Here is a 23392-nt window from a genome sequence, read left to right as displayed (position 1 = left end):
TCCTTGGCATTGTTTTAGCACTCACCGGAATGCTCCAGACCAGCAAACTCCTAAAACCCCAGCTTTTATAGAGCTGGTAACCATTGCCGATGATCAATTAATCAGTGGCATTTTATTAGCAGCGCCTGTCTGATAACTTCTCCTCTGAAATTCCTATGGAAGCAGTAAGGGGGGTGTACTTAGTTTTTCACATATGACTTCTCCATTTTGGCTTTATTTTTGTGAAATCACGACACAGTGTTATCTGTCATTTTTTAAAATTTATCTACGATTGTAGTTACCTAATTTTAAGACCTGCTAAGGAACAGATGATTGTCATCATGTCCTGATATATAAAACCATAGATTTCAAAGAGCGTGTACTTTTTTTCCCCCCATGACTGTAGTATATGTGTATTTTATGTATGTCAGTGGATGTTAATCTTTTTTTTGACACATGCTCAAATTATGTACATAACAACTTTTTCTTCTGTTGAAAAATTAGCTTTGCTGCCAGTTCTTCAATTGTTTTTAAAGGAATACGTCAAGCACCATGACCACTACAGAGCTCTGTAGTGATTATGGTGCTTGGAGTTCCTGGGTTCCCACACCTATAGCAAGGAGCCTAACTGTTTTTGAGTTCTTGACTTGGGTCTGCCAGGTGCTGCTCAACAACTCCACTAGAGGGCAGTAAGAGCAGGATGCTCTCATCTAAGTCTGATGGTACAGTGCTTAGTTCATTGCTACATGTGATCACCAAAATGTTTTGCTTCCTTACAATGGTAGAGGTGTCAGAGCACTCCTGGCTCCGTAACCACTACAGCGCTCTAAAGGTGCTGCTGTAAAAAACCTTACTGCGGCACTTGTCTGGGGCCTGATGACTATCAGCCAATAATAACTATATATGAATACCACTAACCTGTGTATACACACACACACACACACAAAAATATAATATAAACGTTGTCTTTAAATTTGTATGCCTTCATGAATATATTATATAGCGAAGAATTGTTGTAATCGTTATTGTTTAATAATTATAACTCCTAAATGTTTTGAAATTTCAGGGTCACGACTGATATATAATTTAAAGGACCTCTATAGGCACCCAGACCACTTCAGCTCAATGAAGTGGTCTGGGTGCCAGGTCCATCTAGGATTAACCCTGCCTGCTGTAAACATAGCAGTTTCAGAGAAACTGCTATGTTTACCTATGGGTTAATCCAGCCTCTAGTGGCTGTCTCATTGACAGCCGCTAGAGGCGCTTCCGCGCTTCTCACGGATTAACATTCACTGGGGGCACCCTCGGGGTACTATAGTGCCAGGAAAACGAGTTTGTTTTCCTGGCACTATAGTGGTCCTTTAATGTACATTTTGAATCTGTTTGTAGAAATGATACATTTAAAAAAAAAAAAAAAAAAAATACTTTAATGTAATTAGCATAGGGTTAGTGCAAGTCACTTTTTCTTTTTCTTTCAAGGCCTATCTGGTGCGGAATGAAATTTAGCAATTTACACCCACATTGCTCTAGTTTTGCTTGGATAATATGGCCCCTAGTTTGGTCATTTATTTATTTTTTTAATGAATTGCTGTGAAATATAATATAATTTTTTTGTTTATGAGATCTTGACCACCAAGGGAAATTCTATGGTATTTTTCTGTCATTAAAGAAAATGTAAAACTATTGATAACACAATATCACAATCTTATTGATATCACAATGAATCCTTCAAACTTTAAGGCTCTGGTCCTATAAACTGTACAAGACAACCTCCTACTTCGTTACTCACTCATATTTTTTTTTCAACCTATCTCCTTACGGTTCTAGTAGTCATTTTGGCAAATTACTAAATGCAGGATGTTTCGAGTAACCAAATTCACACTGTGTCGCTCAGAAGTTAAAATATAAATATTTCATATATCAAAGTGCTTTGTAGTTATTTACACAAAACTGGTACGCCAGCAGTAACGAGCACCCCTCTATTTTTGGACTAAGATATCTGTCAAACTGGCAAAAGGATTCCGGGCAGAACTTCTGTTTTATCTTTTGCCTTTAATATTTGGATATTTTTTTTTTATTGTTGACAGAGGATCTTTCTCAACACAGAAATATATTCATTAGTTAAATAGTAACTTAAGTTAAATACATCACTCCTCTTTAACATTAGACTGATTCCAACGGGCATGTTATCATTTTTATCCATGATCACATTTGAGGTTCCATTTAACACAGTGGCTAACAAAGTTCGTGCATGTAAGTGGATTAGCAATCTTTCCGGCTAGTCTTATTTCTCGCAGTATATTAAATGGCACGCAGCATGATATTTTTCTGTGCGGCTGACTATAAAGCCCAGAAACAGTAGCAGCTACACAATATCGAGTTATAGAATTAAAGGTTAGACTTCAGTTCAACAAACTTTTTAAGTGCCTTCGTTTTAAGTCATCACCTGTCGGACTACAGTGCTCTCCTGGGAACATCCTTGGTTGCCACAGTGCAGTTTTTTAAGCAACCTTTGTAGTTTGCTGTGAAAGTTTTTGTTAATGTTCCTGTGTAATAAGGGTATGACACAGCTGCTCGAGAAAGCCAAGAAGTTGGCCAGTCCCTCAATAAAGTTGAAAGTCCTTATGTATATGAGATCATTCGACTTTACATTTGTAAAAGTTTTCACCATAAGTGTGACGTAATATGGCGTCCATAATAAAAACTGTGTGCATACAGTGGCAATTAAAAGGCGGTGAACTGATGGGTCCAATCTCCCCGTGTCCTGGTCAAGTGGCGTAGCCTCTTTCCTTATCTGCAAAATGAGAACTAGGGCGTACGTCACAGCCAGGACCGGTACCACGTACCCAATAAGGACCATGATGGCATCTGCAGCTTCCCTGTTCTGCATCTTGGAGCATTCTATGATTTTAGTGGAGACGTGATTGCAGATGTAGAAGAGTAGGGAAGAGAAGCTTGTCAACACAGCTCCTCCCCAAACAAACCCACACACGTGTTTGGTGTTGTAGACGCTTGACATGTATGTCCGTGGCAGGGCACACTCAATATAATAATCCAGGCTGAGTAAAGTAGTTGAGTACATGATCACCAAAGAGGACACGTTGAAGAGGATAAGCAGTGTTATGTAAACTTCATTTCCAAAATTCAACAGGGACCACTTTGTGTAGGCTGGTCCCAAAAAGTAGACTGGGGCCACTGCGTTGATGATCAGTCCAGCGATGGCCATGTTGACAAAGTAGACGTCTGGCATAGTCATAGTTGCTTTGTTATAGAGATTAACCAGAACAAGCTGCACGTTGTAGCATAGACCAGTTGGGAAACAGATAATGAGGTAGAACAGGGAGAAGACAAACAGTACAAGGTGGAAGTCATGACACAATTGCTGGTCTTCAGTGTTGTCGGTGTAATTAAAATCTTCGCAGCTCCACATAGTGACACCAATCTCCGACTTTTTAGCTGGTCACCAGCTGAGCTGTGCAAGAGAACAGAAAGAGAGAAGACAAGTTAACAATATGCAGTATATGTGGGTAATCATGAATATGAAATGATATGCTTAAACATTAATCAAAGCAAAATAATACTGTCCCTGATTTAATTGACCCCATCCGTTGTCCTTTTTTGTTTACTGTTATGAGTTGTGTGATGTGTAATGTGCATTCTGGGAAAGATGATTCATAGCCAATGTCCGTAAATGTTAATTACACGGTGATAAACATCCTAAATGACAATAATTGCTTTTCATTCCTTCCCAACTGTGCTTCAGATATTTTTTTTGAATCCCTAATGGACCATCAGAGCTTTATGATAGAGCCTAAAAATTGTATTCTGGTATAGGACAGGGATAGGGAACCTTCGTGACTACAGATCTTGTATACTACATGTCCCTCGATGCTTTGCCAGCATTATGGCTTGTAAGGGTATTATGGGAAATGTAGTCCACAATATCTATTCACTCACAACAAATCCTTGTTTACTAATAAGCCTTTCAGTTTAATAAAACTGTTTTACATTGCAGGGTTAAAACTACAGGGCCAATGCACCCAGACCATTTCATTGAGATGAGGTGGTCAGAGGGTGTCTTTAATGGTTCTCTAAATTGCAGACCATTCTTATTATAACGAATAAGCCTGTTCACACAGACCACTATCTGCAGCTAGTCTGAATTACATGGAATAGAAAAAAAAAAATAACGTGGATTATTAGAACGTTTACAGAAATAGAAGTAGCAGTACTTTGGCAGAGATAATTGTTTTACTTTATTTTACAATATTTCTGGGAATATATTGTTTCCTGTTTAACTGCAAAAACAATCCTTGGGCAAGTCGATAATAGCTGACATGACAAGCCAGCACCCTTCCTAAAACGCCTTTCCTGCACTTGAACCTTATCGCTGTGTCCTGGCTCTGTCAGCAGCGTCTAACCTTTTACTATCTCATCATTGTTTCTTAAACGCTGCCATCATAGTCCGCAGTGCTCCACAGAGGTGTAGGGGCTTCCCCTGTTACCTACATGTATTGTTGTGTCAAGCACTCTTTACAAATATGTTGCCTTTTTTTGTTGCTCTGGTGTTGGAATTATATGATGATTCCCCCCCAAAAAGTGATGATGCGGCCAAAATATTTTACAGAGAAAATTACATTTAGTTCACTGAAAAGATTGTTAGCAGAATTTGTTACATTTTTCTCCACACTCTGAAGTAAATAGTTTTTTTTTTTTGTTTTTTTTTACTTTTACTTTTTTTACTACGACCAGCAATACCTTTATCATTTGTTTCTTTCTATAATTATTTTTTTTCAGTATATTATTATCACTTTTAATCCTTATTGAAAATGCTAATCTAAAAAAAAGACCTACCGTATGTTTATTTAACATTTAATCATTGTTTTTGCCAATCATTGTGACCACATTCTATGACTGCTATACGTTGAGCTAACTAAGTCATTATTGTTGTTTACTAAGCTAGATTGAATAAGCGCAATGTATAAAGTAACAGCAGCATTCATTCTACAAAAACATAGTAAACATTCAAAAGAAATTTACAGCCCCTACCGTTGGCAAAAAGACTGGAAGAGGCACTAATTCAATGTTTAAACCACGTCCTAATGCAATAAGCGCCTACCTTTTGCTGCACATTCCTCGTGGTACAGACTTCAAGTGCAATTGTTAAGTAAAACAGAGGAAGGAAGTTGATACGTTTTCCTGAGTATTGTTCTGCTCCGTTTCCGATCAGAGCAGATCTGTGTGCTGCTTGGTATTTGTTAAGAATTCGCGCACACCACACGTTGCACTTGTTTCTTTACCAAGTATGCAGCTCAGAGTTTCAGCTTCATTGAGCAGCAACTATAACCGCTCACTGTTGACAAGGTTGAGAAGTATCTCAGGGTAGACACACACCGTTATATGCGCGAAATGAGAATGTCTGCAGATATACAGGTGCCTTACATAGTCAAAGCCCTGTTGACGTGTGCTTTACACCCTGTGCCTAGTAGAAGACTGTGTCGCAACTTACTGCACTTCCACAATACATCAAAATCCGCTTACAAACACACATCATTGCAAAAAAGAAACCTTTTAAAATACCTGTTAATGTTTTCTAGAAATGCAGTGATACTTTCAGTTAGAATCAGAATATATACACTAAAAGAGCATAAGGGTGAATATTTATATAGATTGTTCGCTTCACCTGTTCCTGGTCTCATTTCCCATGATGCATAGCTAGACAGTGCACGTGTGCTAATATGCACATGGTGATTCACCTGCCCGCCCCTACTTCATTCAAGCTGTTTCAAAACTTTGTGATCGCTACAAACACTATTTAGGGGCTGACAAGTGCAACCCCAGATATTGCACGCAACTTTCTAATGTGGCTGATTGTAGGTATCATGGGAAGTGTAGCAGGAATGCTAAAGTTTTTATATGAATGGGTCTTAATGGTGTAAAATACTAAGAATCAATGATTACTGAAGTTAGGTTACTAACGCAACCTGGTTGCATTTAAAAATTCATTATTTTGGAGGAAAAAAGGACAGTGATATTTACTGAGACATCTTTTGTAGCACACGGTTGTCACACTGTGGGACACTCCACTACTCAAATACAAAATAAAAATCACAGTTTAGTAGATATATCCAAAATGAAAACGTGCATGAATTTAATGATGTATTTTTTTGCAATTGGGGTTATATCTAAAAAAAACCTGCATTTCTCTTGTCTGCTGGTTTTGCAATCCCTCCCCTTCTAATCTCGCCTAGACCTTCTGTGGCTGTCCAATCACAGACTTCTTGATGCAGTTTAATTAGAAGCCTTTGCAAGGCAGATGCTCTGAGTAATTTATGCCTTGTGAGTTTAGCAATACTGAGCTAACCAGATCAGGAAGTAAAATTACCTGTTGTCTGCTTGAAATCTAAGGGGGTGTAACCAGCTTAATTTATGAAAGTGTCAGATTATTTTGAAATCTGCACTTTTTGCAAATGAAAAAAAGAGGACACACTCTTCACACATAAAGTTTTTCAGCAAGCTAAAGTTGTTTAGGGGTCTGAAGTGACCCTTTAAGTTGCCATAGCAAGCTTGAAGTAGACATTGGTGTTAATTTGGAGCCAAGTGTCAAGACACAATAAACTAGCAGGTTCTTAATGCTAAAGTGTCTTAGTCACCGTTTAGGTGACCATCCCCCTTGTAAGGGTATAAAGAGAGTTAAATTATCTTATCTCACATGCTGCTCCGCTCTCTGTGGATGGTCCCACCTCCTTGGCTGAGATCATTAATATTGATGTTCTCAGCCAATCCAGTGCTTTCCCATAGGAAAGTATTAAGAGCTAGTGTGCATGCATTGCAAAACATTGCACTGTGCCAACCAGATGGTCTCTGTGAAGGCATTTTAAACCTTCCAAAAACGAGAGGGACATGGCACCCAGACCACTTCATTCATATGAATAAGTGTGGGTGCCTATAGTGTCCCTATAACCTTTTATCATTTAGCTGGACACATTTCCGAAATCTACTGTTCTGTATTTAAAAGAAACATTTACAAATTTTGCTTCCTCCTACAAACTGTAGCTTTTACTGCCACAAATAACCCATGTGTAATCGACCCGAACATAGGACTTTGTGATGGTTTAGGTTCATTTAACACAGACTGGCTAGAAGGGGTTGTTGCTGAAGTCAGGGAGTGCAACGCAAGAAAAGTTTGATTATATATAAGTGAGGAGTTTTATTGTGTTTGCGCTCATTTCAGTCTTTCTGCCGTCCTCCTCCTAGCTATATGATATGAGTGACTAACTAGCAGACCAGAATTAACACCATGCTGATCAGACCCAAAATGATGAAACCGTTCAGTCCTACGGGTGGTTTCTGGTCACTGCTCCTTTTGGATCAGAACATTTGCTTTGGTTTTAAAAGCAATCATCTCCTGGCACCATAAAGACATAACATTTAGATTAAGTTGTTATGGTGACATGAGTGTCCCTTTAAATAAAAAATTGCTATATAACAGACCTGACACAAACTTATGACAGGCCTCAGTCTGCATTAATCTTGTATTTTTTTTAAATAGAAAATAATTGTAAAAGAGACCCATGTTACACGGCTGAGAGATTAGTAAATAGACAATTATGTATATTTTGTTCTTTCTTTAAGACAAGTTGCCTCTTGGGTAAAAACAAACAAACCACAAAACCTGCTATGGACTGATTAAAATCGCATTACTAATATATCCACAGCGTTCTTTGGCCGATTTACGTCTTTAAAGTAATAATGTCCACACAGTGTTCTCTAATGAGAAATCGGTGAAGTTAAATATTTATCGCCGTACTTAACTAAACTAGAAACATGCTGTATTCTGGCCATTTGCTCTCGCAGGATATTTGCTGTAGAGTACAGAATCCACTAGGACATTGTCTCTCTTATGTCAATATTTTTCTTGCAATGTTTGTGCATAGCTGAAGCAGGACATTGGATTTACAGCCATGAAAAAAAAAAAATGTGCTTAGGCAATCAGAATGCATTCCTCCCCTGGTTCCTCAGTTATATTATCTGCAGATTCTGCTCCTAGTAATAAACATTTTTATCATAGTAGAGTTGTGGTGAAGATAACGTGAGCTTAGATGCAAGCTGGGAAAATGTAACCTAGGATTCCCCCACCCCCCGGGAGTACAATTGGAAGCTAAAAAGGTGAACTATGGACTACAACTCCCATCTGCTCATCTATCCTGTTTTCATTTGAGTAATTCTTTGCTGACGCTTAGGCATTGCCTGATATCCCGGTTTCAAGCTTGTTGGATTGACAGATATCATTGTCCAAAGCCAATACCTTTAAGGACGATTACCGATAACTGGTGCCCATATTCTGTACATCTAAAGGTTTAAAAAAAAAATCCTACACAAACTTGGCATCAACTGGACATGCTAACATTAATCACACTCCTACTCTCAGGCAGCCAGTACATGCTGGGGTCAGTAAGATCTCAGCAAGTACAGTGCTGTTACTGAATGGAGTGTGATTGTTGACAGCAATTATTTACTGTCTCACCTCCCTGCCTTCTGCTGAGCTCCGCATGAGCATTCTCACAGGAAGGGGTGGCTTGAAGTCATAATGTGGCGTCTTATTATTATTTTATTATTCATATAGCGCCAGCAAATTCCGTAGTGCTGTATTGGCTGGCTGCTGGAGTTTCCAGGTGGCGTGCGGTGACCGGGAGAGGTATATTTTCGGTAATAGCGGTAAATTGCAGGACTGATATTGATCATCAGAAATATGCGGACTATTGACTCTAATAATCGGCGGAACTGATAATCTGTCTGTCCCTATTTGTTGATGGTATGATAACCGTCGAGAAGAAGGGATGTCTGGAAATAAAGCTTTTTAGAAATGAATTTGACAAACTACTCCATGAAAATGTTTAATGAAAACCTTCGTTCACCTCTGCAAAAGTAAACTATTGTGGTGTATGACCTGTGCTTTAAAATTCAGAGGAATCATTTGAAATCGCTGCCAATACAAGTTTCCGTTTACAGGTGGACTTTAACACAATCTAGTCTCAATGTCTGCCTAAGTTCCAAGGCCGAGTCTGGAGTCAAGGCCTAACATAAGTCAACTCGCACTTGGACTGAACTTCCACGTGTATTTGACAACTTGGCAAGTATATAATCTACTTGTGCTGCATCTGGGTCCTCGGGAATTGCGGTTACATTTATTCTTTTTCTCAGCTTTTCTCATAACATCTAGCTTGAAATTCCTTTTCAAGGTAAAATTTGACGTGATTTAAGGTTCTAGAATCTTGCACTTGCACGGGAAGACATTCTGTTTCCCAGCTGTTTGTTATTCACACCGAACGCGTGCCGAGAGCGTTCGAGCTCTGTAAATCACTAGTGTGCAGGAAGTTGGCATCAAGTTCAGAGTTGCTCTGTGTATCAAGACACCAAAGCATGAGTGTTGATCTTTGCACCTGGATTCCTAATTAATGTTTCCTGTTATTTCACCTTGCTTTGTTCATCTTCGTAAAAGATTACCTTCTAATTAAATCCCTTCACAGAGATGGCCAAGGCAATTTTAATGATGGCTTTCAATGACAGGTCTTTGCCTGCAGCCTCTCTAAAATCATTAACTCTTTGGGGTTTATTATCTGTTTCTCAGGTTTGAACTACAATGTTAGTTAGCTGTATATCGGTAGCCTGTCGATGTAACCTCTTGGAGTTTACCGTTTACAGACCTGATCACAGCTCGACCAAGTCAAAGTTGACCCTTTTCAAGTTTGCATCTAGTGTAATGGCAAAACACAGCTTTCAAATAGGTAATTGTGCAGAAGATTTGTGGTGATAAGTCTTTAGGAATGACGATTCAACCAAAGGAAAAATCACAAAGATAAACAATACAAGAGAATGGCAACATCCGAGTGAATAAAGGGGACTTGTATTTAAAACTGCGTGTATCAGTATTTGACAGATCCAAGCTGCCAAACATTTGTGTACTCATAAGTCTATGGATATAACCCTTTCCTGGTTTTGTTTTTGTTTTTAGAGTCTTAAGTCTTCCACTTACAAGATAATTTTAAATTACCTTAATTGGGGGGTGAAAAAGGAGATATCGCCATGCGAGTGTCTTTTGAGCTGCTGGTTATTAAATCTATTTACTTCTAATTGCTTTTGTATCACACTTTTTCTGTGAGGAAGCCTTATTTGCTCCCTCTATATCTGCATACACTACTGGGCTACTGCAAACGTCCGAAATATGTGTAAAAGCACAAAAAAAAACTGTTTAACTCCTCACTCTCTACAGGCTAGTAACCAAAGCTAAAACACTGGTTTATACGTTACCTTTTCCACTGTCTGTTTTGAAAGTCTGCATGGTGAACAAACACTGACAATGCACTGAAAGCCCAGCGCACTTTGCCGAATTACACAAACCGAATGCTTTTTTACATTTTTTTTTTCGCTAAGCGGTAAAACTCTACAAAGCTTTGTGTGATTGGAAATGCTTGAATGATTACAGTGTCACAGGGACAGCTTTAATCCTGAGATCTATTTACAGACATCGGGCCAGGCTGCCCTTGTGATTAAGGCCTCCAGAGGGGCATAGACCCCTTGTAAAGGCCTACGGCTCCGTGTCTCATTAGTAAAGTCATATTATACCCTTCTGTCTCTAGTACCAAAAAAACACGGCTCTGTAGAGACTAGTTTGTCATAAGGATTTATTGCACCTGCAATATTATTATATTTCTTTTTTTTTGTATGGAGCCAACAAATACCGTGAATACATTGAATAAAATGACAAAAAAAAATGGATACACAGGGTTCCTCTTTAAATCCAAGTCAGCTTCGTATGCAACTTGACAGATTTGGCCTCAAATTTGAAGCCTCTTTAACCCCTTAAGGACACATGGCATGTGTGACATGTCATGATTCCCTTTTATTTCAGAAGTTTGGTCCTTAAGGGGTTAAATTACCAGCTGTCAATAACTTTCACAGTTATTTTGACAGCCCTAGTCCACTAGCTTACATGCTAAAAATAAAAATCTTCTTTTAGCAAAACTCACATAGACATTCATTGTTCATTAAAAGGATACCCAAGATTATAACGTCACCACTTTCTGGAACAATTGACTTAAATTCCAGAACCTCAAGGAGATTAACCCCTTAAGGACACATGACGTGCCTGACACGTCATGATTCCCTTTTATTCCAGAAGTTTGGTCCTTAAGGGGTTAAAGCCCCCAAAAATCAGGGTACCAGTGGCAATATATAAATGTTTGAATTAAGTCTATGCACAGCAAATGTACCATGCACAAAAAGCCGGGAATGTGTGCTTGAATTTAGATCTATATTAAATGTCACAAATACTTATGTCCCAACAGAAATAAAATAAAATAGAAGCCATTGTGTAGTACAGTAGAGAAATCACCCATGTTGTAAATATTGTAAGGTTATTCAGTAAAATGTGAATTGTTAAAAATACAGAATAAATTCAAAGTGAATTTCAAATTGTAGGACAAATTCAAACCATTCTCCAGCTTTGTTTCAGTTTGCTTACTGACCTTAAATGAGAAATTTAGTGAAATACCCTGGAAGAGGTTAACTCTTTCAGTACTGCCACTGTAAAACATGACCTGAAAAACAACCCTTTCTACCCAAAATGTTAAACACACTGTTCTCTTATATTACATAGGATCTCAAGCCACAGCTTAAATGCAAGCGTGCAGCACAGTCCTCTGATACGCAAACGGTTAACGCATGCAGGACACATAGTATTCAATACAGTACACAGCTTTACCCATGCAAAATGACTTTATTGAGTGAACTATCCTAGGCCGGCCACATTTGTTATTCATTGGCATTTACACAGCTCGCTTGAAACAAGACCCTGATCCTTTTATTAGGCTGAGCAAATACTGTAGACAATTATCTACGCAATTCCCATTACGCGTTGCCCGAGGACATAGTGCTGTCAAAGAATTGTTCACGGTCTTAAAAAAAAAATTATTGAGGCCGATTAGCCGATTCAAGTCGTTTGTTTCCTTGTCATGGGATTGCTTTGCCTTTAGAACTGACTGATGGGATTTATCAATTGCTGCCAATCTCCAATAACTACAAATCGTTCATTCGTTTGCCGTGGCACCCAGCACAAATCAAACGCACAGAATACTTAGGAAACAACAAATTTACTCACCTTGCGTTTACCGCTTGGAGATTTTGCTGTAGGTTGCTGAAATTCCAAGCACATTTTTGCAAAACAGATGGAAAGCTGTAAATTTCTTGTGTAGTTAAATGTGTTTTTTTTCCTCTCTCCCTGGTTCATAGGCACAGAGAGCACACAATACCAAGAAGAATGCTGACTGAGAATGAACCATAGCCCATAGTGATGATAAACTTACTGTGTACACACGTGACCTCCTATACACACTAATCCTCAGGATTTAGCCGATCCCTCTGATTGGCTCAGAGCTCCATTACAAAAACAACTTCTCTGTAATCAGAAGCCTGAGTGAGTTTGACAGCAGGGTTAAGGGGGCATTAATAGTGAGGCCTTGTCAATGCCCCTGGGGCACTCTCCAGCCTGTTAGGAGCATTTATTATCTTTAAAAGAGGCGTGCTCCCTTTTTAGGGAAGCTGCAATGTTATGACAACATAGTGACCTGTTTAGGTGTCTTGGAATAGATGTAGGAATATGCGAACAATCTGTAAGAATGTGAGCTCAAACAATGACAATTTCATTTTCCCTGGTTTCATTTGTACAAAGACAATATACGGTATGCAGGATATGTGGACTTTGTAGCTATTGATAATGCTCTGGCACAAAATGACATTTTATTATGGCTGAAGGTAAAAATGTAAAAAAAACAAACATACTTTTTAAGAAGCTGGAAGCTGGTAGCAATAAGCAAGCCATGATTTATATGCAGGATTTTACTTGTATTAAATATGTATTCATGATGTACCACCTTGTACATGCATGGAGTGGCTGACCGTTCCCAGCCGATCCTACTGTTATATATATGTATATGTACTGTTTAGACAAACTTAGAATGGCAGTTTATTGCAAAGAACATTATGTTAACGCTTATTATTTTTGTTAATAATAATAATAATAATAATAAACAACAATAATTATTATTGTTGGAAATTCAAAGTGAATTTCAAACTTGAAAACTGAATAGCTGTATTGAGTTTAGCTTTTTTGGCGTAAAATGTAAAAATTCACTTGGAACTCACTGAATTGTAGAGTTTTGAAAGTTTGAATTGTAAAAAGTAGCAAAAAAATATACAAGCCGTGGCGGAGTTGGCTAATTTGCTAATACTAAATCTTTTTTTTTTTTTGCTTAAATTGCGCATTCATTTTTCATATCCAGTACAACATGCTGTTTAGTGAACTTGCTCTTAAGGATTTCTAGACTCCATAATTATCATTATTATTTTTTCTTTAAAAAAAACATTTTAATTCAGATTTTTTAATTATTTATTTTTTTATTAGGAGTTAAATTCGGTTTATTGCATCTTCAAATGCTTCTCTTCTACTTGTTTTTATTTTTTATTTCTTCCCTCTAAGATAAGCATCCAGGCCGAAATTACCAAGGACAAATAAGCAATGCATTTACTAAGTTCTGAAAGTCTGTCTCTTCAAACAAACAAACAATAGTTTGAAACAGCGGTGAGAGTTTGTCGTTGGACACCGTGAACAGCATCTCTGTTCACAAAGTAATGTCAGGGGGCCTCTAACAAACCAGAAGTTCCTGCTTAGCAAGAGAGATGGAGATAAGATCCTATTGTATTCACCAAAAATGGATTGTTTTACTAAGGGCTGGGAATGAGAATCTGTCTCTTGTCTTTTTTGAGACGCCAGATTGATCCACGAGATTGGGTAGAATTCTGGCAACATCTAGTTAGTAATTTTTAATCCAGTCTAACTGCATAGAGGGGAGGGTGCCACAAAGCACTGGAACATCATTTATATTTTAATATTCTTACATTTATCGTTATCTGCATCACTACATTGTTGTCCTGATGAAAAATAAATAGCAACTACAGTGTCGGTGTAGGATTCTTAACGCACCTATATCCTGTTCTCGTGTTGGGTTTGGACACATTTTGATCTTCAGAGCTTTTTTTATTATTTAAAATGTGAATATGTTTCCCACTTTTCTTTTGCGTACCTTTCATGACATCAGTTTTTAATAAACACATTTTGTTTTATTGGTGTAGCAGTCGTTGGGGTTAAAATGAATATGTGCAGCTATAAATAGCCATATGATATGGATCAGCTGTTATTGACCAGTAGTGGTGCATGATACAGACAAAGCTTTTTAAATAAAGAAGCAGGGGTTGACAAATTGTTGTGGAGTCTGGGTGCCCGGCAGACATATTTAAGGACCGGTCTGTCTTGAATTTCTACCAGCCATCTTATACAGTTGTGGACCTTGTAAGCAGTCGTATTTTTATGAGTAATGGCTCCTGGGGGTTTGTCAACCCCATTGTTAATTAAGACGTTGGTCAGTCTTCTGCTCTGAGGATGTAATTAGTTCTTTTCAATGATCACCTCGTCTGTCTGCTTCTAAATGTGACAGTGCCTAAGGGATATCTTGTGTCATAGTTACAGTCTTTAGTACACGATTAACTGAGTGCTTAATTCTTTGTTTTGTGATCATGTTGGTAAGATAAACATTAAAGGGACATCCTTATGAGAAAACGGTCTTGTTCAAAGGCTTTTCCTTTGAATAAGACTCTCATTTTACTGGCAGAACAAGCAGATAAATGGAGGGGCCGAGCCAGGTCATTCTCGGCACCATAATAACTACAGTTTGTTGTAGTAGTCATGGTGCTTATAGTGTTCCGTTAACACTGTTGGGACGTATGACTATGGATAACTAAGCACTCACTTTAAGAAGAAATTAGATTAAGGTGTGTTGTACCTTTTAGTTCAATAAAGGACGTGCTACTTAGTATTTATCTGCTCAGCTAATACACCAGGTCAGTGCCTTGCTGCAACATCACAGTTGTTACATATTAATTCCGCTGACTGACTCCTTGTTTTCAGCAGATGGCCATGTAGGCCAATTGTCTGCAATTTATACATAAACCATCATACTTCCTGTGTGAGATTTCTGAGAAATGAAAGCGTGTTTTGCCCTTTGAATCGCATTTCACAGGGGCTGGTTTAGGGTGATGTAAAATGAACACAAATTAATATTTGATTGAATCAAACTGGCATTTTTGAATTTTGTGTTACAGCTACATTTTGTCTTTGTTATTGTGCACTCTCATCTTGTACTTTTTATCTTATATAAAATTAAGACTTTTCCCCACCCGTGAAATGTTCCATCTCAGAATATCTAGCACCAACCTGTGTACGAAGCTGCTAAACACAGTCCTGAAGATATCACTTCCTGTAGATTCATACGTTTCATTTATATGTACAAACATGCACCATTCCCCTTGTACATGCATGCATACATGTTAATCCTTATATATCCACCCAGTGGTGAATTTTGGTTTTGTTCTGCCATAGGCAGAACAAAACTCGGGCAGACCCTTCCAAATTTCTCTTCCTGACAGACACATGCCCTCACTGATGCATGCACTGACATACACTCACTGACAGTTACACAGTCATTGTCTCACACACTGTTTAACCAACACACACTTTCACTGAAACATACACACTCACTCATTCACATTTACACTCACTCACATTCACTGACACACGCATTCACCAACAGACACATGCACACTCACTGACAGACGCACACTCACTCGGTGCCAGACACACATACTGGGACACACATATACTCACTGACAGATACACATTGACAAAAACACATAAACAACACTCACTGACAGACATATATATATACACTCACTGACAAAATCAAATACACTCTTAGTGACACACACACTCACTAACACACTCACACACTCACTAACACACTAACACACTCACTAACAGACACACACTAACAAACTCACAGACACACACTAATAGACACTAACACTCACTAACAGACACACTAACACACTCCCTTACAGACACACACACTTACAGACACACGCTAACAAACTCACTAACAGAACACACCAACACATTCACTAACAGACACAATAACACAGTCATTAACAGACACACACTAACACATACACTAACAGACACACACACACTCACTAACAGACACACGCTAACACACACAATTTTTAAAAATGTATATATATATTTTTTAATTTAATCCACCCAGCCTCCCTACCTTTCGGAGTGCTGGAGTGGATTCTTCCCTGGGGTCCAGTGTGGTTGCTGCTGGCTGGGCTGGCAAGTGTTCGTGCAGGCGGTCAAGCAGGCTTATATTGGAGACAGCGATTGAGCTCTGATTTCTCTGCTCAGCTCCCTCGCGCGCCTCTTAGTGATGCTGGAGCCAGAGTGACGTCATATCCGGCTCCGGCATCACTGCGGTGCGCGCGAGGGAGCTGAATAGGGGAGAGCTCAGGAAACAGTGCTCCCTCACGCATCCACCTACATCAGCGCATGCCAGTCTGGGGGAGGGAGGGGGCCTCCCTGAAGAGGCCAGCTCACCAGCTCCTGGGCCTCCCTGAACATGAGGCTGGCAAGGCATTTGCCAGGGTGATTGGGAGGCTCCTTTTTTTGCCGCCCCCATGAAAGTGCCGCCCAAGGCAAATGTCAGCCTCGCGGTAAATACACTGCTGTATACACAAACAAATATAATGTTCTTTATAATGTGAGCATTGCTGTAAAGTCAAAGTGACTTTTAAATAAAAGATGAAAATAGCTGTCCCATCCAGCTATTTTGGCCTTAAAAATTAAATTCTCTTTGAATTAACCTTGAATTCCCATTGATTCTTACTTAAGTATTGTGTAGCAATGTTAGAGACGATTATGTCACGCCAGGTCTAGCTTGTGTCTGAGAGTAGGTGACGGTTACGCCATTCTGGGCTTTGCAGGTAAGAAACATAGTAGTGTAGACATGCTAAGCTATGATAGCAGGCAATATAAGTGTGATATGGCATGAATATACATCATTGTATGCTAATGGTGAAAAAACATGGCTAAACAACAAGCCTACCAGTTCAGCATGTAGGAATAGGATTACCGGCTATTCCAGCAACCGTGGAGGTCAACAAGCTAAGGGAGCATAGTTATACCGCAGGGTATCTTCGCAAGTCTAAGTAAGCATATAGACTCCTGTGCTTTATCAATTGCTAACAAGATGCAGAAACAAGTGTCAACAAAAGTAAACTGACATAGAAAGGTTAGGGAACTGCGGCAGTGCTTCGAGCTAGTTGCATGTGCAATCGTAAAACTGCCGAATGGAGGGTTGCTCCAGGCTAAGTAAATGGGCAGGCATTAATCACTTGGAATGCACAGTCAGGTCAACGGCAGTCGCAATCGTGCCCCCAGGATGCTTAGTAAGGCATGTCCGCTGTGAGGCATAGCAGTGGGCGCCTCAGCCTATACCCAGTGCGGGGATGCCTCGGGTGATGTCGTTGGAGGCCCCTTCATTGATGTTCCCAGGCTGAGATGTCGCTCCAGCAGTGATCCGCCAGGTGTTCCTGTGGGCAGCATCGCGGCTTGCAGCTTGAATTGGGGTCGGTAGGGTGGTGCTTCGTCGATCAGACTTTTGGGACAGGTGAGTTGCTTGTTTGCAGTGCTTGCTCGAGGAACCGGCTCCTGCGCGTGTGGGAGCGAGTGGGTGCGCCCGAGTGTCTTGGCGCTGTTTCCGCCACGAAGATTTTTGGCGTCTACGCAGCCGGATGGCTGCTCTGGAGGCTAGAGGTAGGAAGACATATTGGCGGCGGCGAGTTGTGGGGCGTATACATGTAGCCACCGCTTTTACCGCTAGATGGTAGGCCATTCCACGTCCGCAAAGCGCTGTCCAAAAGCCCCCCAATTAGCTATTTTATAAGACGGCATAGCGCCATCATGAGATTACTTGCAAGATTACATCGGCTCGTAGAGTTGATTAGCTGGCTGTTGAGTCTGAAAGATTAGAAACACATTCAAACTAGCAAAACCACAGCAATACTGTAGGCAGAACTGTACAATACTACTAACCAGTATTTATACGACCTTGACCATAACCCCTATGCAGACTTTTGTTTAGTTTTTTATGCTAGGGGTACATTGGTAGACTAACTGTTGCTTTCAAAATGTTGCCATTACTCATCACTCTCAGCCATCCCCATTACTTGGGCCGCTGAAAAATATTGTTCATATTGCAGAATGCCAAGTAGAATGGCCAAGTCCTGTTATTAACCAGGAACAACTGTAAAAAATACATTGTGTACAGATTTCCGTAAGCTTTGAAGTTTTTTTTTTTTTTTTAGCATTCCTTGTCCAAGTAAATTCTGACAATCTTAATAAGGCCATATAGGGTTTTTTCTTTTTTTCTTTTTTATTATTAAAACAGGGAGAGTTTTGCTTTTGTGATAAGCAAAATACGCATCTTTGTCCGCACTACAACTTCTGGTTTTCATTTATCAATTCATCTGTAACGTTTGTGCTGGTCGAAAGTGGGGGAAGGGGCATATCAAGTTAGATTTCTGTGTACCATATGTTCCTATGTTACATTATTGTACATGTCTTCTCATCCACGACATAACATCGGTATAAACATCCTGAAACCACAAACCTTAAGGATTGCGGTCAACGAGCCATGATAGTCTAATGTGGGCAGGCAGCCGGACCCATATATTGAAATTTAAGTGCCTCCATCTGTGTCTCATATTTCTTGCGATATGCACAATATTTACCCGAAGCATAAAAATAGGGGAGGGTAAACATCACTTTTTTTCTGTCCATACATTTCTTATGTTCTTTAGTGCATCAAATATTACCTTGCATACTTTTACTTTGGTGGATTTGGTTTTTTTTTACCCAGTCAATATTTTCTAATTATATGAAACAGCAAAAAATATATATGAATATGTGCAAAAAATAAAAAATATATATATATATAGCCATGCCCCTGTCATTTTAACCCTGCAACTGAAATCATTGCTGTTCTCTAGTGGAAATTCAATCAGATGGTCTCATAGAGACCATTTGATTATTGGCGCATGCGCACTAGCATTGGATTGGCTGAGGTCATCAAGACAGATGTTCTAAGCCAAGGTTGACAAAAGCTTCAGTGCTGAGACCGGCACACTGCAGGATGTAAGGTAAGTCCTCAGACTAGGAGAATTTGGGATTCAGTAGGGATGTGCCTCAGTAATCATCGGGATTAAACTATGGGACTATAGTAGGCTAAACTACTACAGGGATATGCAAGAACATGTTTAATCTGGTGCAAAACCAGCAAGTAGAAACGGGACTTTCTTATCAATTATTATAATAGCCAGGCCATAAAATTGAATTGCCACTGCATGGTCCATGGTACACTCGACACGGGGGATTTTTTAGTCGCCAGTGCTAAATTTTCACTTGCCATTGGCAAGTGTTAATAACTATATTCAAACTAAACTATAGCCTAGAAAGGATTGTTGTGCTGTGAGTCAGGAATACCATCACCTTTGGAAAGTGAATGAGAAGAAGCCCAATTCTTGTTAGTTTGGTAAACAAGACTGCTTTCAGCAAACACTCAAAGGCACTCTGTAGGAACCAGGAGCAAATGTTTGTGGTTTTCTTTCTGTTAAACGCTCCATCTTATCTTAATCCACAGATCTGGAACAATGCTGAGGCTTTGCTTTGTACATTGCCAAATTGAAAACTTATACTTTTTGTTTCCTCTAATTGAATCAAGTCTCTTTTCTGCTGAAAAGGTTACTTTGCATATCTACGTCTTTCTTAGAAACCATATAAGTGATTGTGTATGTGTCATTTGCAATTATATGTATTTATATATAGGCAATTCAGTAGATCGTCTTTATATTCCTCAAATGATTCTTAGTTTCATCAAGATAGCCAGAGGAGAGAAACTTTTTTTTTTCTGGAGTTCTATCGATATTTGCATGATTTATATGTGAAAGTCTAATCTGGGGGTAACAGTAGCAGGAATGCCTAAAAGATAGAACCCCAAAGGTTCTAGGACTGCAAACATTCCATAATACATTGTAATATACATATTACATAATATCACGGGATATCTAGCGAAGTTCTTTCTTTAATAATGTTTGTTTCTCTGTAACTCTATATTTAGAGCATTTAGTGAGAGTGGAGATTAGTGCTGCTTTCACTATGTCAGGGATCCCTTTTGGAAGACATACGGAGGCTAGTTTGCCGTATGTTTTTGTAGGTCACGTACGTTCTGCGAGCTATATGGCAGAACTTGAAAACACTGCCCCTGGCATTCTGTATACTTCTTGTGTTTCTGGTGATAAATCAATTAAACATCGCTGGGATCCCATGGGAACTATGCTGGAAAATAAACTGATTTCAGGCCAGGAAGCTTGTGAATTATCCATACTGCTTGGCAACAATTTCATGCACAGCTCAAAATCCAGTAACATACATTTATATTCCATAAACCAGTGCAGATCAAACAACCCAAGTCCTCCTATAACACACCTGTTTAGGTATTTGTAATATATAGAGAGAACAGACGATATCATACATTCAAAAACCATTGAACAGGAATTACTACCTTTTAAGGCACACTTCATTCATCATAACCACCCCTACTCCTTGCATATATTAGGCCAGGGGTGCCTAAAAGGAGATCCCACGATGCTTTGCATGCCTTTGGAATGCATCATGGAAGCAGTAGTTTTGAAATATCTGGGGATCTACCTTTTGGGCTCTCTTTATCCCCATAATTTTTTTTTTTTCATTTCATTAAAGCTGCAGCTACATGCCCACATCCCAAATCTGGAAGCCACAGGGTACTGTGATTACTGACATTTGTATAGGGCCACTATATTCCACAGTGCTTTTACATTTTAGTAACTATAAGACTCATTTGTGTGTTGTGCTCACACTATTCAAAATCCTAAGTCTGCAATAGAAATCTGTAGACGTGTATGTCTTGCCACCTGTTTACTGAAACAAAAAACATAAATGAAACTAGAAGCACCGCTGTGGCCTCTGTTACCTTTCTGAGTAGTTTAATTCATGTTTCTTTTGGAAGTAAGCTGCTTGTTACTGCTTAAAGGAACACTCGATACACTTAAAGCATGTTCGCACGAATAGTGAGTCCTCTCTTTGCCATTTTACAAAACAGGCAATTTCTATAAATATTGGCACTTTTCTAAATGAATCTTGTTACATCTCATGTGATTGACAGGCGTCCTTGTCACTTCTTGGTAGTTCAGCTCCCGTGAAGATAAACAAAAGAGGCAGCAAATCTTTCCGAGCACCTGCCTGTCAAATACTTCTCAATGAGTTATAGTCTGAGAAGCCTGCGATTGGACAGCCACAGTAAGTCCTTGCTGTGGGGAAAAAGAGGAGGACTTCTTGTAAGCCAAGATTTCATTTACCCCAAGAGAAACATGAAACACGAATGGCATGCCTATTTTCTTGGGGTATATTTACTAAACAGTTTATTTTAATGGAGTTTTCCTTTAACTACATAACATATATCCTTGCTAGACTGAGGTTTGTGGATAAATGTGTTAGGAGGACTTGGTTCTGATGGAGTGGAAGATTTGGAGTTGGCCTTTTTAAAAAAAATAATAAAAATAATTCATATTAAATGTATCCACAATAAGTATTAAAGGCGGTGCATTGCTGGCTGGATTGTCAGCTTATGTTGTGATAAACTACACTACGGATAATACTGGATTAAAAAAAAAAAAAATTAAAATAAACTCAATACTTTAGTCATTTGCAACATTTGTTTACTATGAGTTGAATATAGCTATCCCACAGGGAATAATGAAACTTGGCAAGGAAGATGCTATGTGAAATGACAGACACCACACAATGAGACATGGACTTGAGAAATTCAATTTCTTTCGGTTTCACATTATTATTATGCAACAAGAACTGAAAATTGGCATTCTATGCAGAACAAGATATTTGCTGTAGCCTCATCCATTCCCTTTTGATTCCTAAAAACCCGATCCCCTGGGGGAAGGAAATTTCCTTCAGAACCAACAGCTTTGGGGCTTACGACATAAATGAACAAAAAGCCGAGGTGCTCAGAGTACAAGTATTTTCTACATCACGCAGTTGAGCAGTAACAATTTATGTGTCCTTGACACACGAGTTTTGTATTCTGGGAAAAGGACACTATATCGCTGCGAGGATCATTTCTAAGAAAAACTATTTAAAGTAACAGTAATGTTCCCTCTTGCATTTAGGTTGTTAAAAAAAGGAAAAAAAAGTGAAAGTTTTCAGAATTTTTTAAATTTAAGGGACAATCAAGAAGCTTGTTTTTTTATTTATTTTATTACTCCAGTAAGTCTGCTTTTTATGTCCAAATGGAGTTTTAGTTATCCTCGTCTTCAGGTTTTGTTCATTATTGGTGACCTGTAGCAACAAGAAATGGGGGGCATATCAGCCTCAAAACATACTCGTTTTCCTGGCACTATAGTGCCCTGAGGGTGCCCCCACCCTCAGGGTCCCACTCCCGCCCAGCTCTGGAAAGGGGAAAAGGGGTAAAACTTACCTTTTTCCAGCGCTGGGCGGGGAGATCTCTGCCTCCGATCCTCCTCCGTTCCGCCCCGTCGGCTGAATGCGCATGCGCGGCAAGAGCTGCGCGCGCATTCAGCCGGTCAAATAGGAAAGCATTTACAATGCTTTCCTATGGACGCTTGCGTGCTCTCACTGTGATTTTCACAGTGAGAATCACGCAAGCGCCTCTAGCGGCTGTCAATGAGATAGCCACTAGATGATTTGGGGCAAGGCTTAACCCATTAATAGTTTCTCTGAAACTGCTATGTTTATAAAAAAAAATGGGTTAACCCTAGCTGGACCTGGCACCCAGACCACTTCATTAAGCTGAAGTGGTCTGGGTGCCTAGAGTGGTCCTTTAACTCTGTAATGTAAAATATTGCTGATTTGCAGAATCAATGCAATGCTTTCATCGCAGGGTTAACACCCATCTAGTTGCTTTTTTCCTGACGACCACTAGTGGTGTTTTCACTGCAATAGCCAAGTCAGATTTGGTTATTCAATCACATGCTTCTCATAGAAACCATTTGATTGGTGCAGCATTTCCCCTCGGTGCAGAAACCATTTGATTGGTGCAGCATTTCCCCTCGATGCGTACTAGCTTCCAGTGCTTCCCTGCGAGGAAGCATTTGCATAGCTGATATCTTCAAGATTAACCTCTGGGGAGAAGGTGGCGTAGCAACAAAGGGACCAGCATGCAGTGGGTAAGTAAATCTTACCTTTTAAACCCTGGCGGGGAGGGGATACCTAAATGGGTAGAGTAATACTATAATTTTAGGAATATATGTTTGTATTCCTTGCGCTTTAGTGTTCCTTGAATTATCTTTGCTCGTAAATTGTATGCATGGTTCTATTGTGTGTGCCATTAACTGG

At 39.4% G+C, this 23392-nt stretch overlaps 2 protein-coding genes across 6 annotated transcripts in view; one reads left to right on the top strand and one right to left on the bottom strand.

Annotated features, from left to right (window-relative positions):
* C8H7orf50 (chromosome 8 C7orf50 homolog) overlaps window positions 1-23392 on the top strand; it is a 213467-nt gene that overhangs the window by 129357 nt on the left and 60718 nt on the right. The window lies entirely within an intron of this gene.
* Window positions 1598-23392, bottom strand: part of GPR146 (G protein-coupled receptor 146) — a 33868-nt gene continuing 12073 nt past the window's right edge. Inside the window, exons 1-2 of one of the 5 annotated variants that reach the window (XM_063430399.1) lie at window positions 12140-12311; window positions 1598-3451 (exon numbers count right to left, since the gene is read on the bottom strand). In XM_063430399.1, coding sequence (XP_063286469.1) covers window positions 2414-3409 — 996 coding nt within the window. In that variant the 5' untranslated portion in view covers window positions 3410-3451; window positions 12140-12311 and the 3' untranslated portion in view covers window positions 1598-2413. Of the gene's footprint in view, window positions 3452-5098; window positions 5177-12139; window positions 12312-23392 lie in introns of those variants that run through there. The other 4 variants (XM_063430400.1, XM_063430401.1, XM_063430398.1 and 1 more) reach the window with 4 other exon arrangements.

This window comes from Pelobates fuscus, chromosome 8, assembly GCF_036172605.1.
Source record: "Pelobates fuscus isolate aPelFus1 chromosome 8, aPelFus1.pri, whole genome shotgun sequence".
Taxonomy (NCBI): Eukaryota; Metazoa; Chordata; class Amphibia; order Anura; family Pelobatidae; genus Pelobates; species Pelobates fuscus.
The sequence above is the reverse complement of the archived record's forward strand: the minus strand, read 5'-3'. Positions and strand labels throughout refer to the sequence as shown.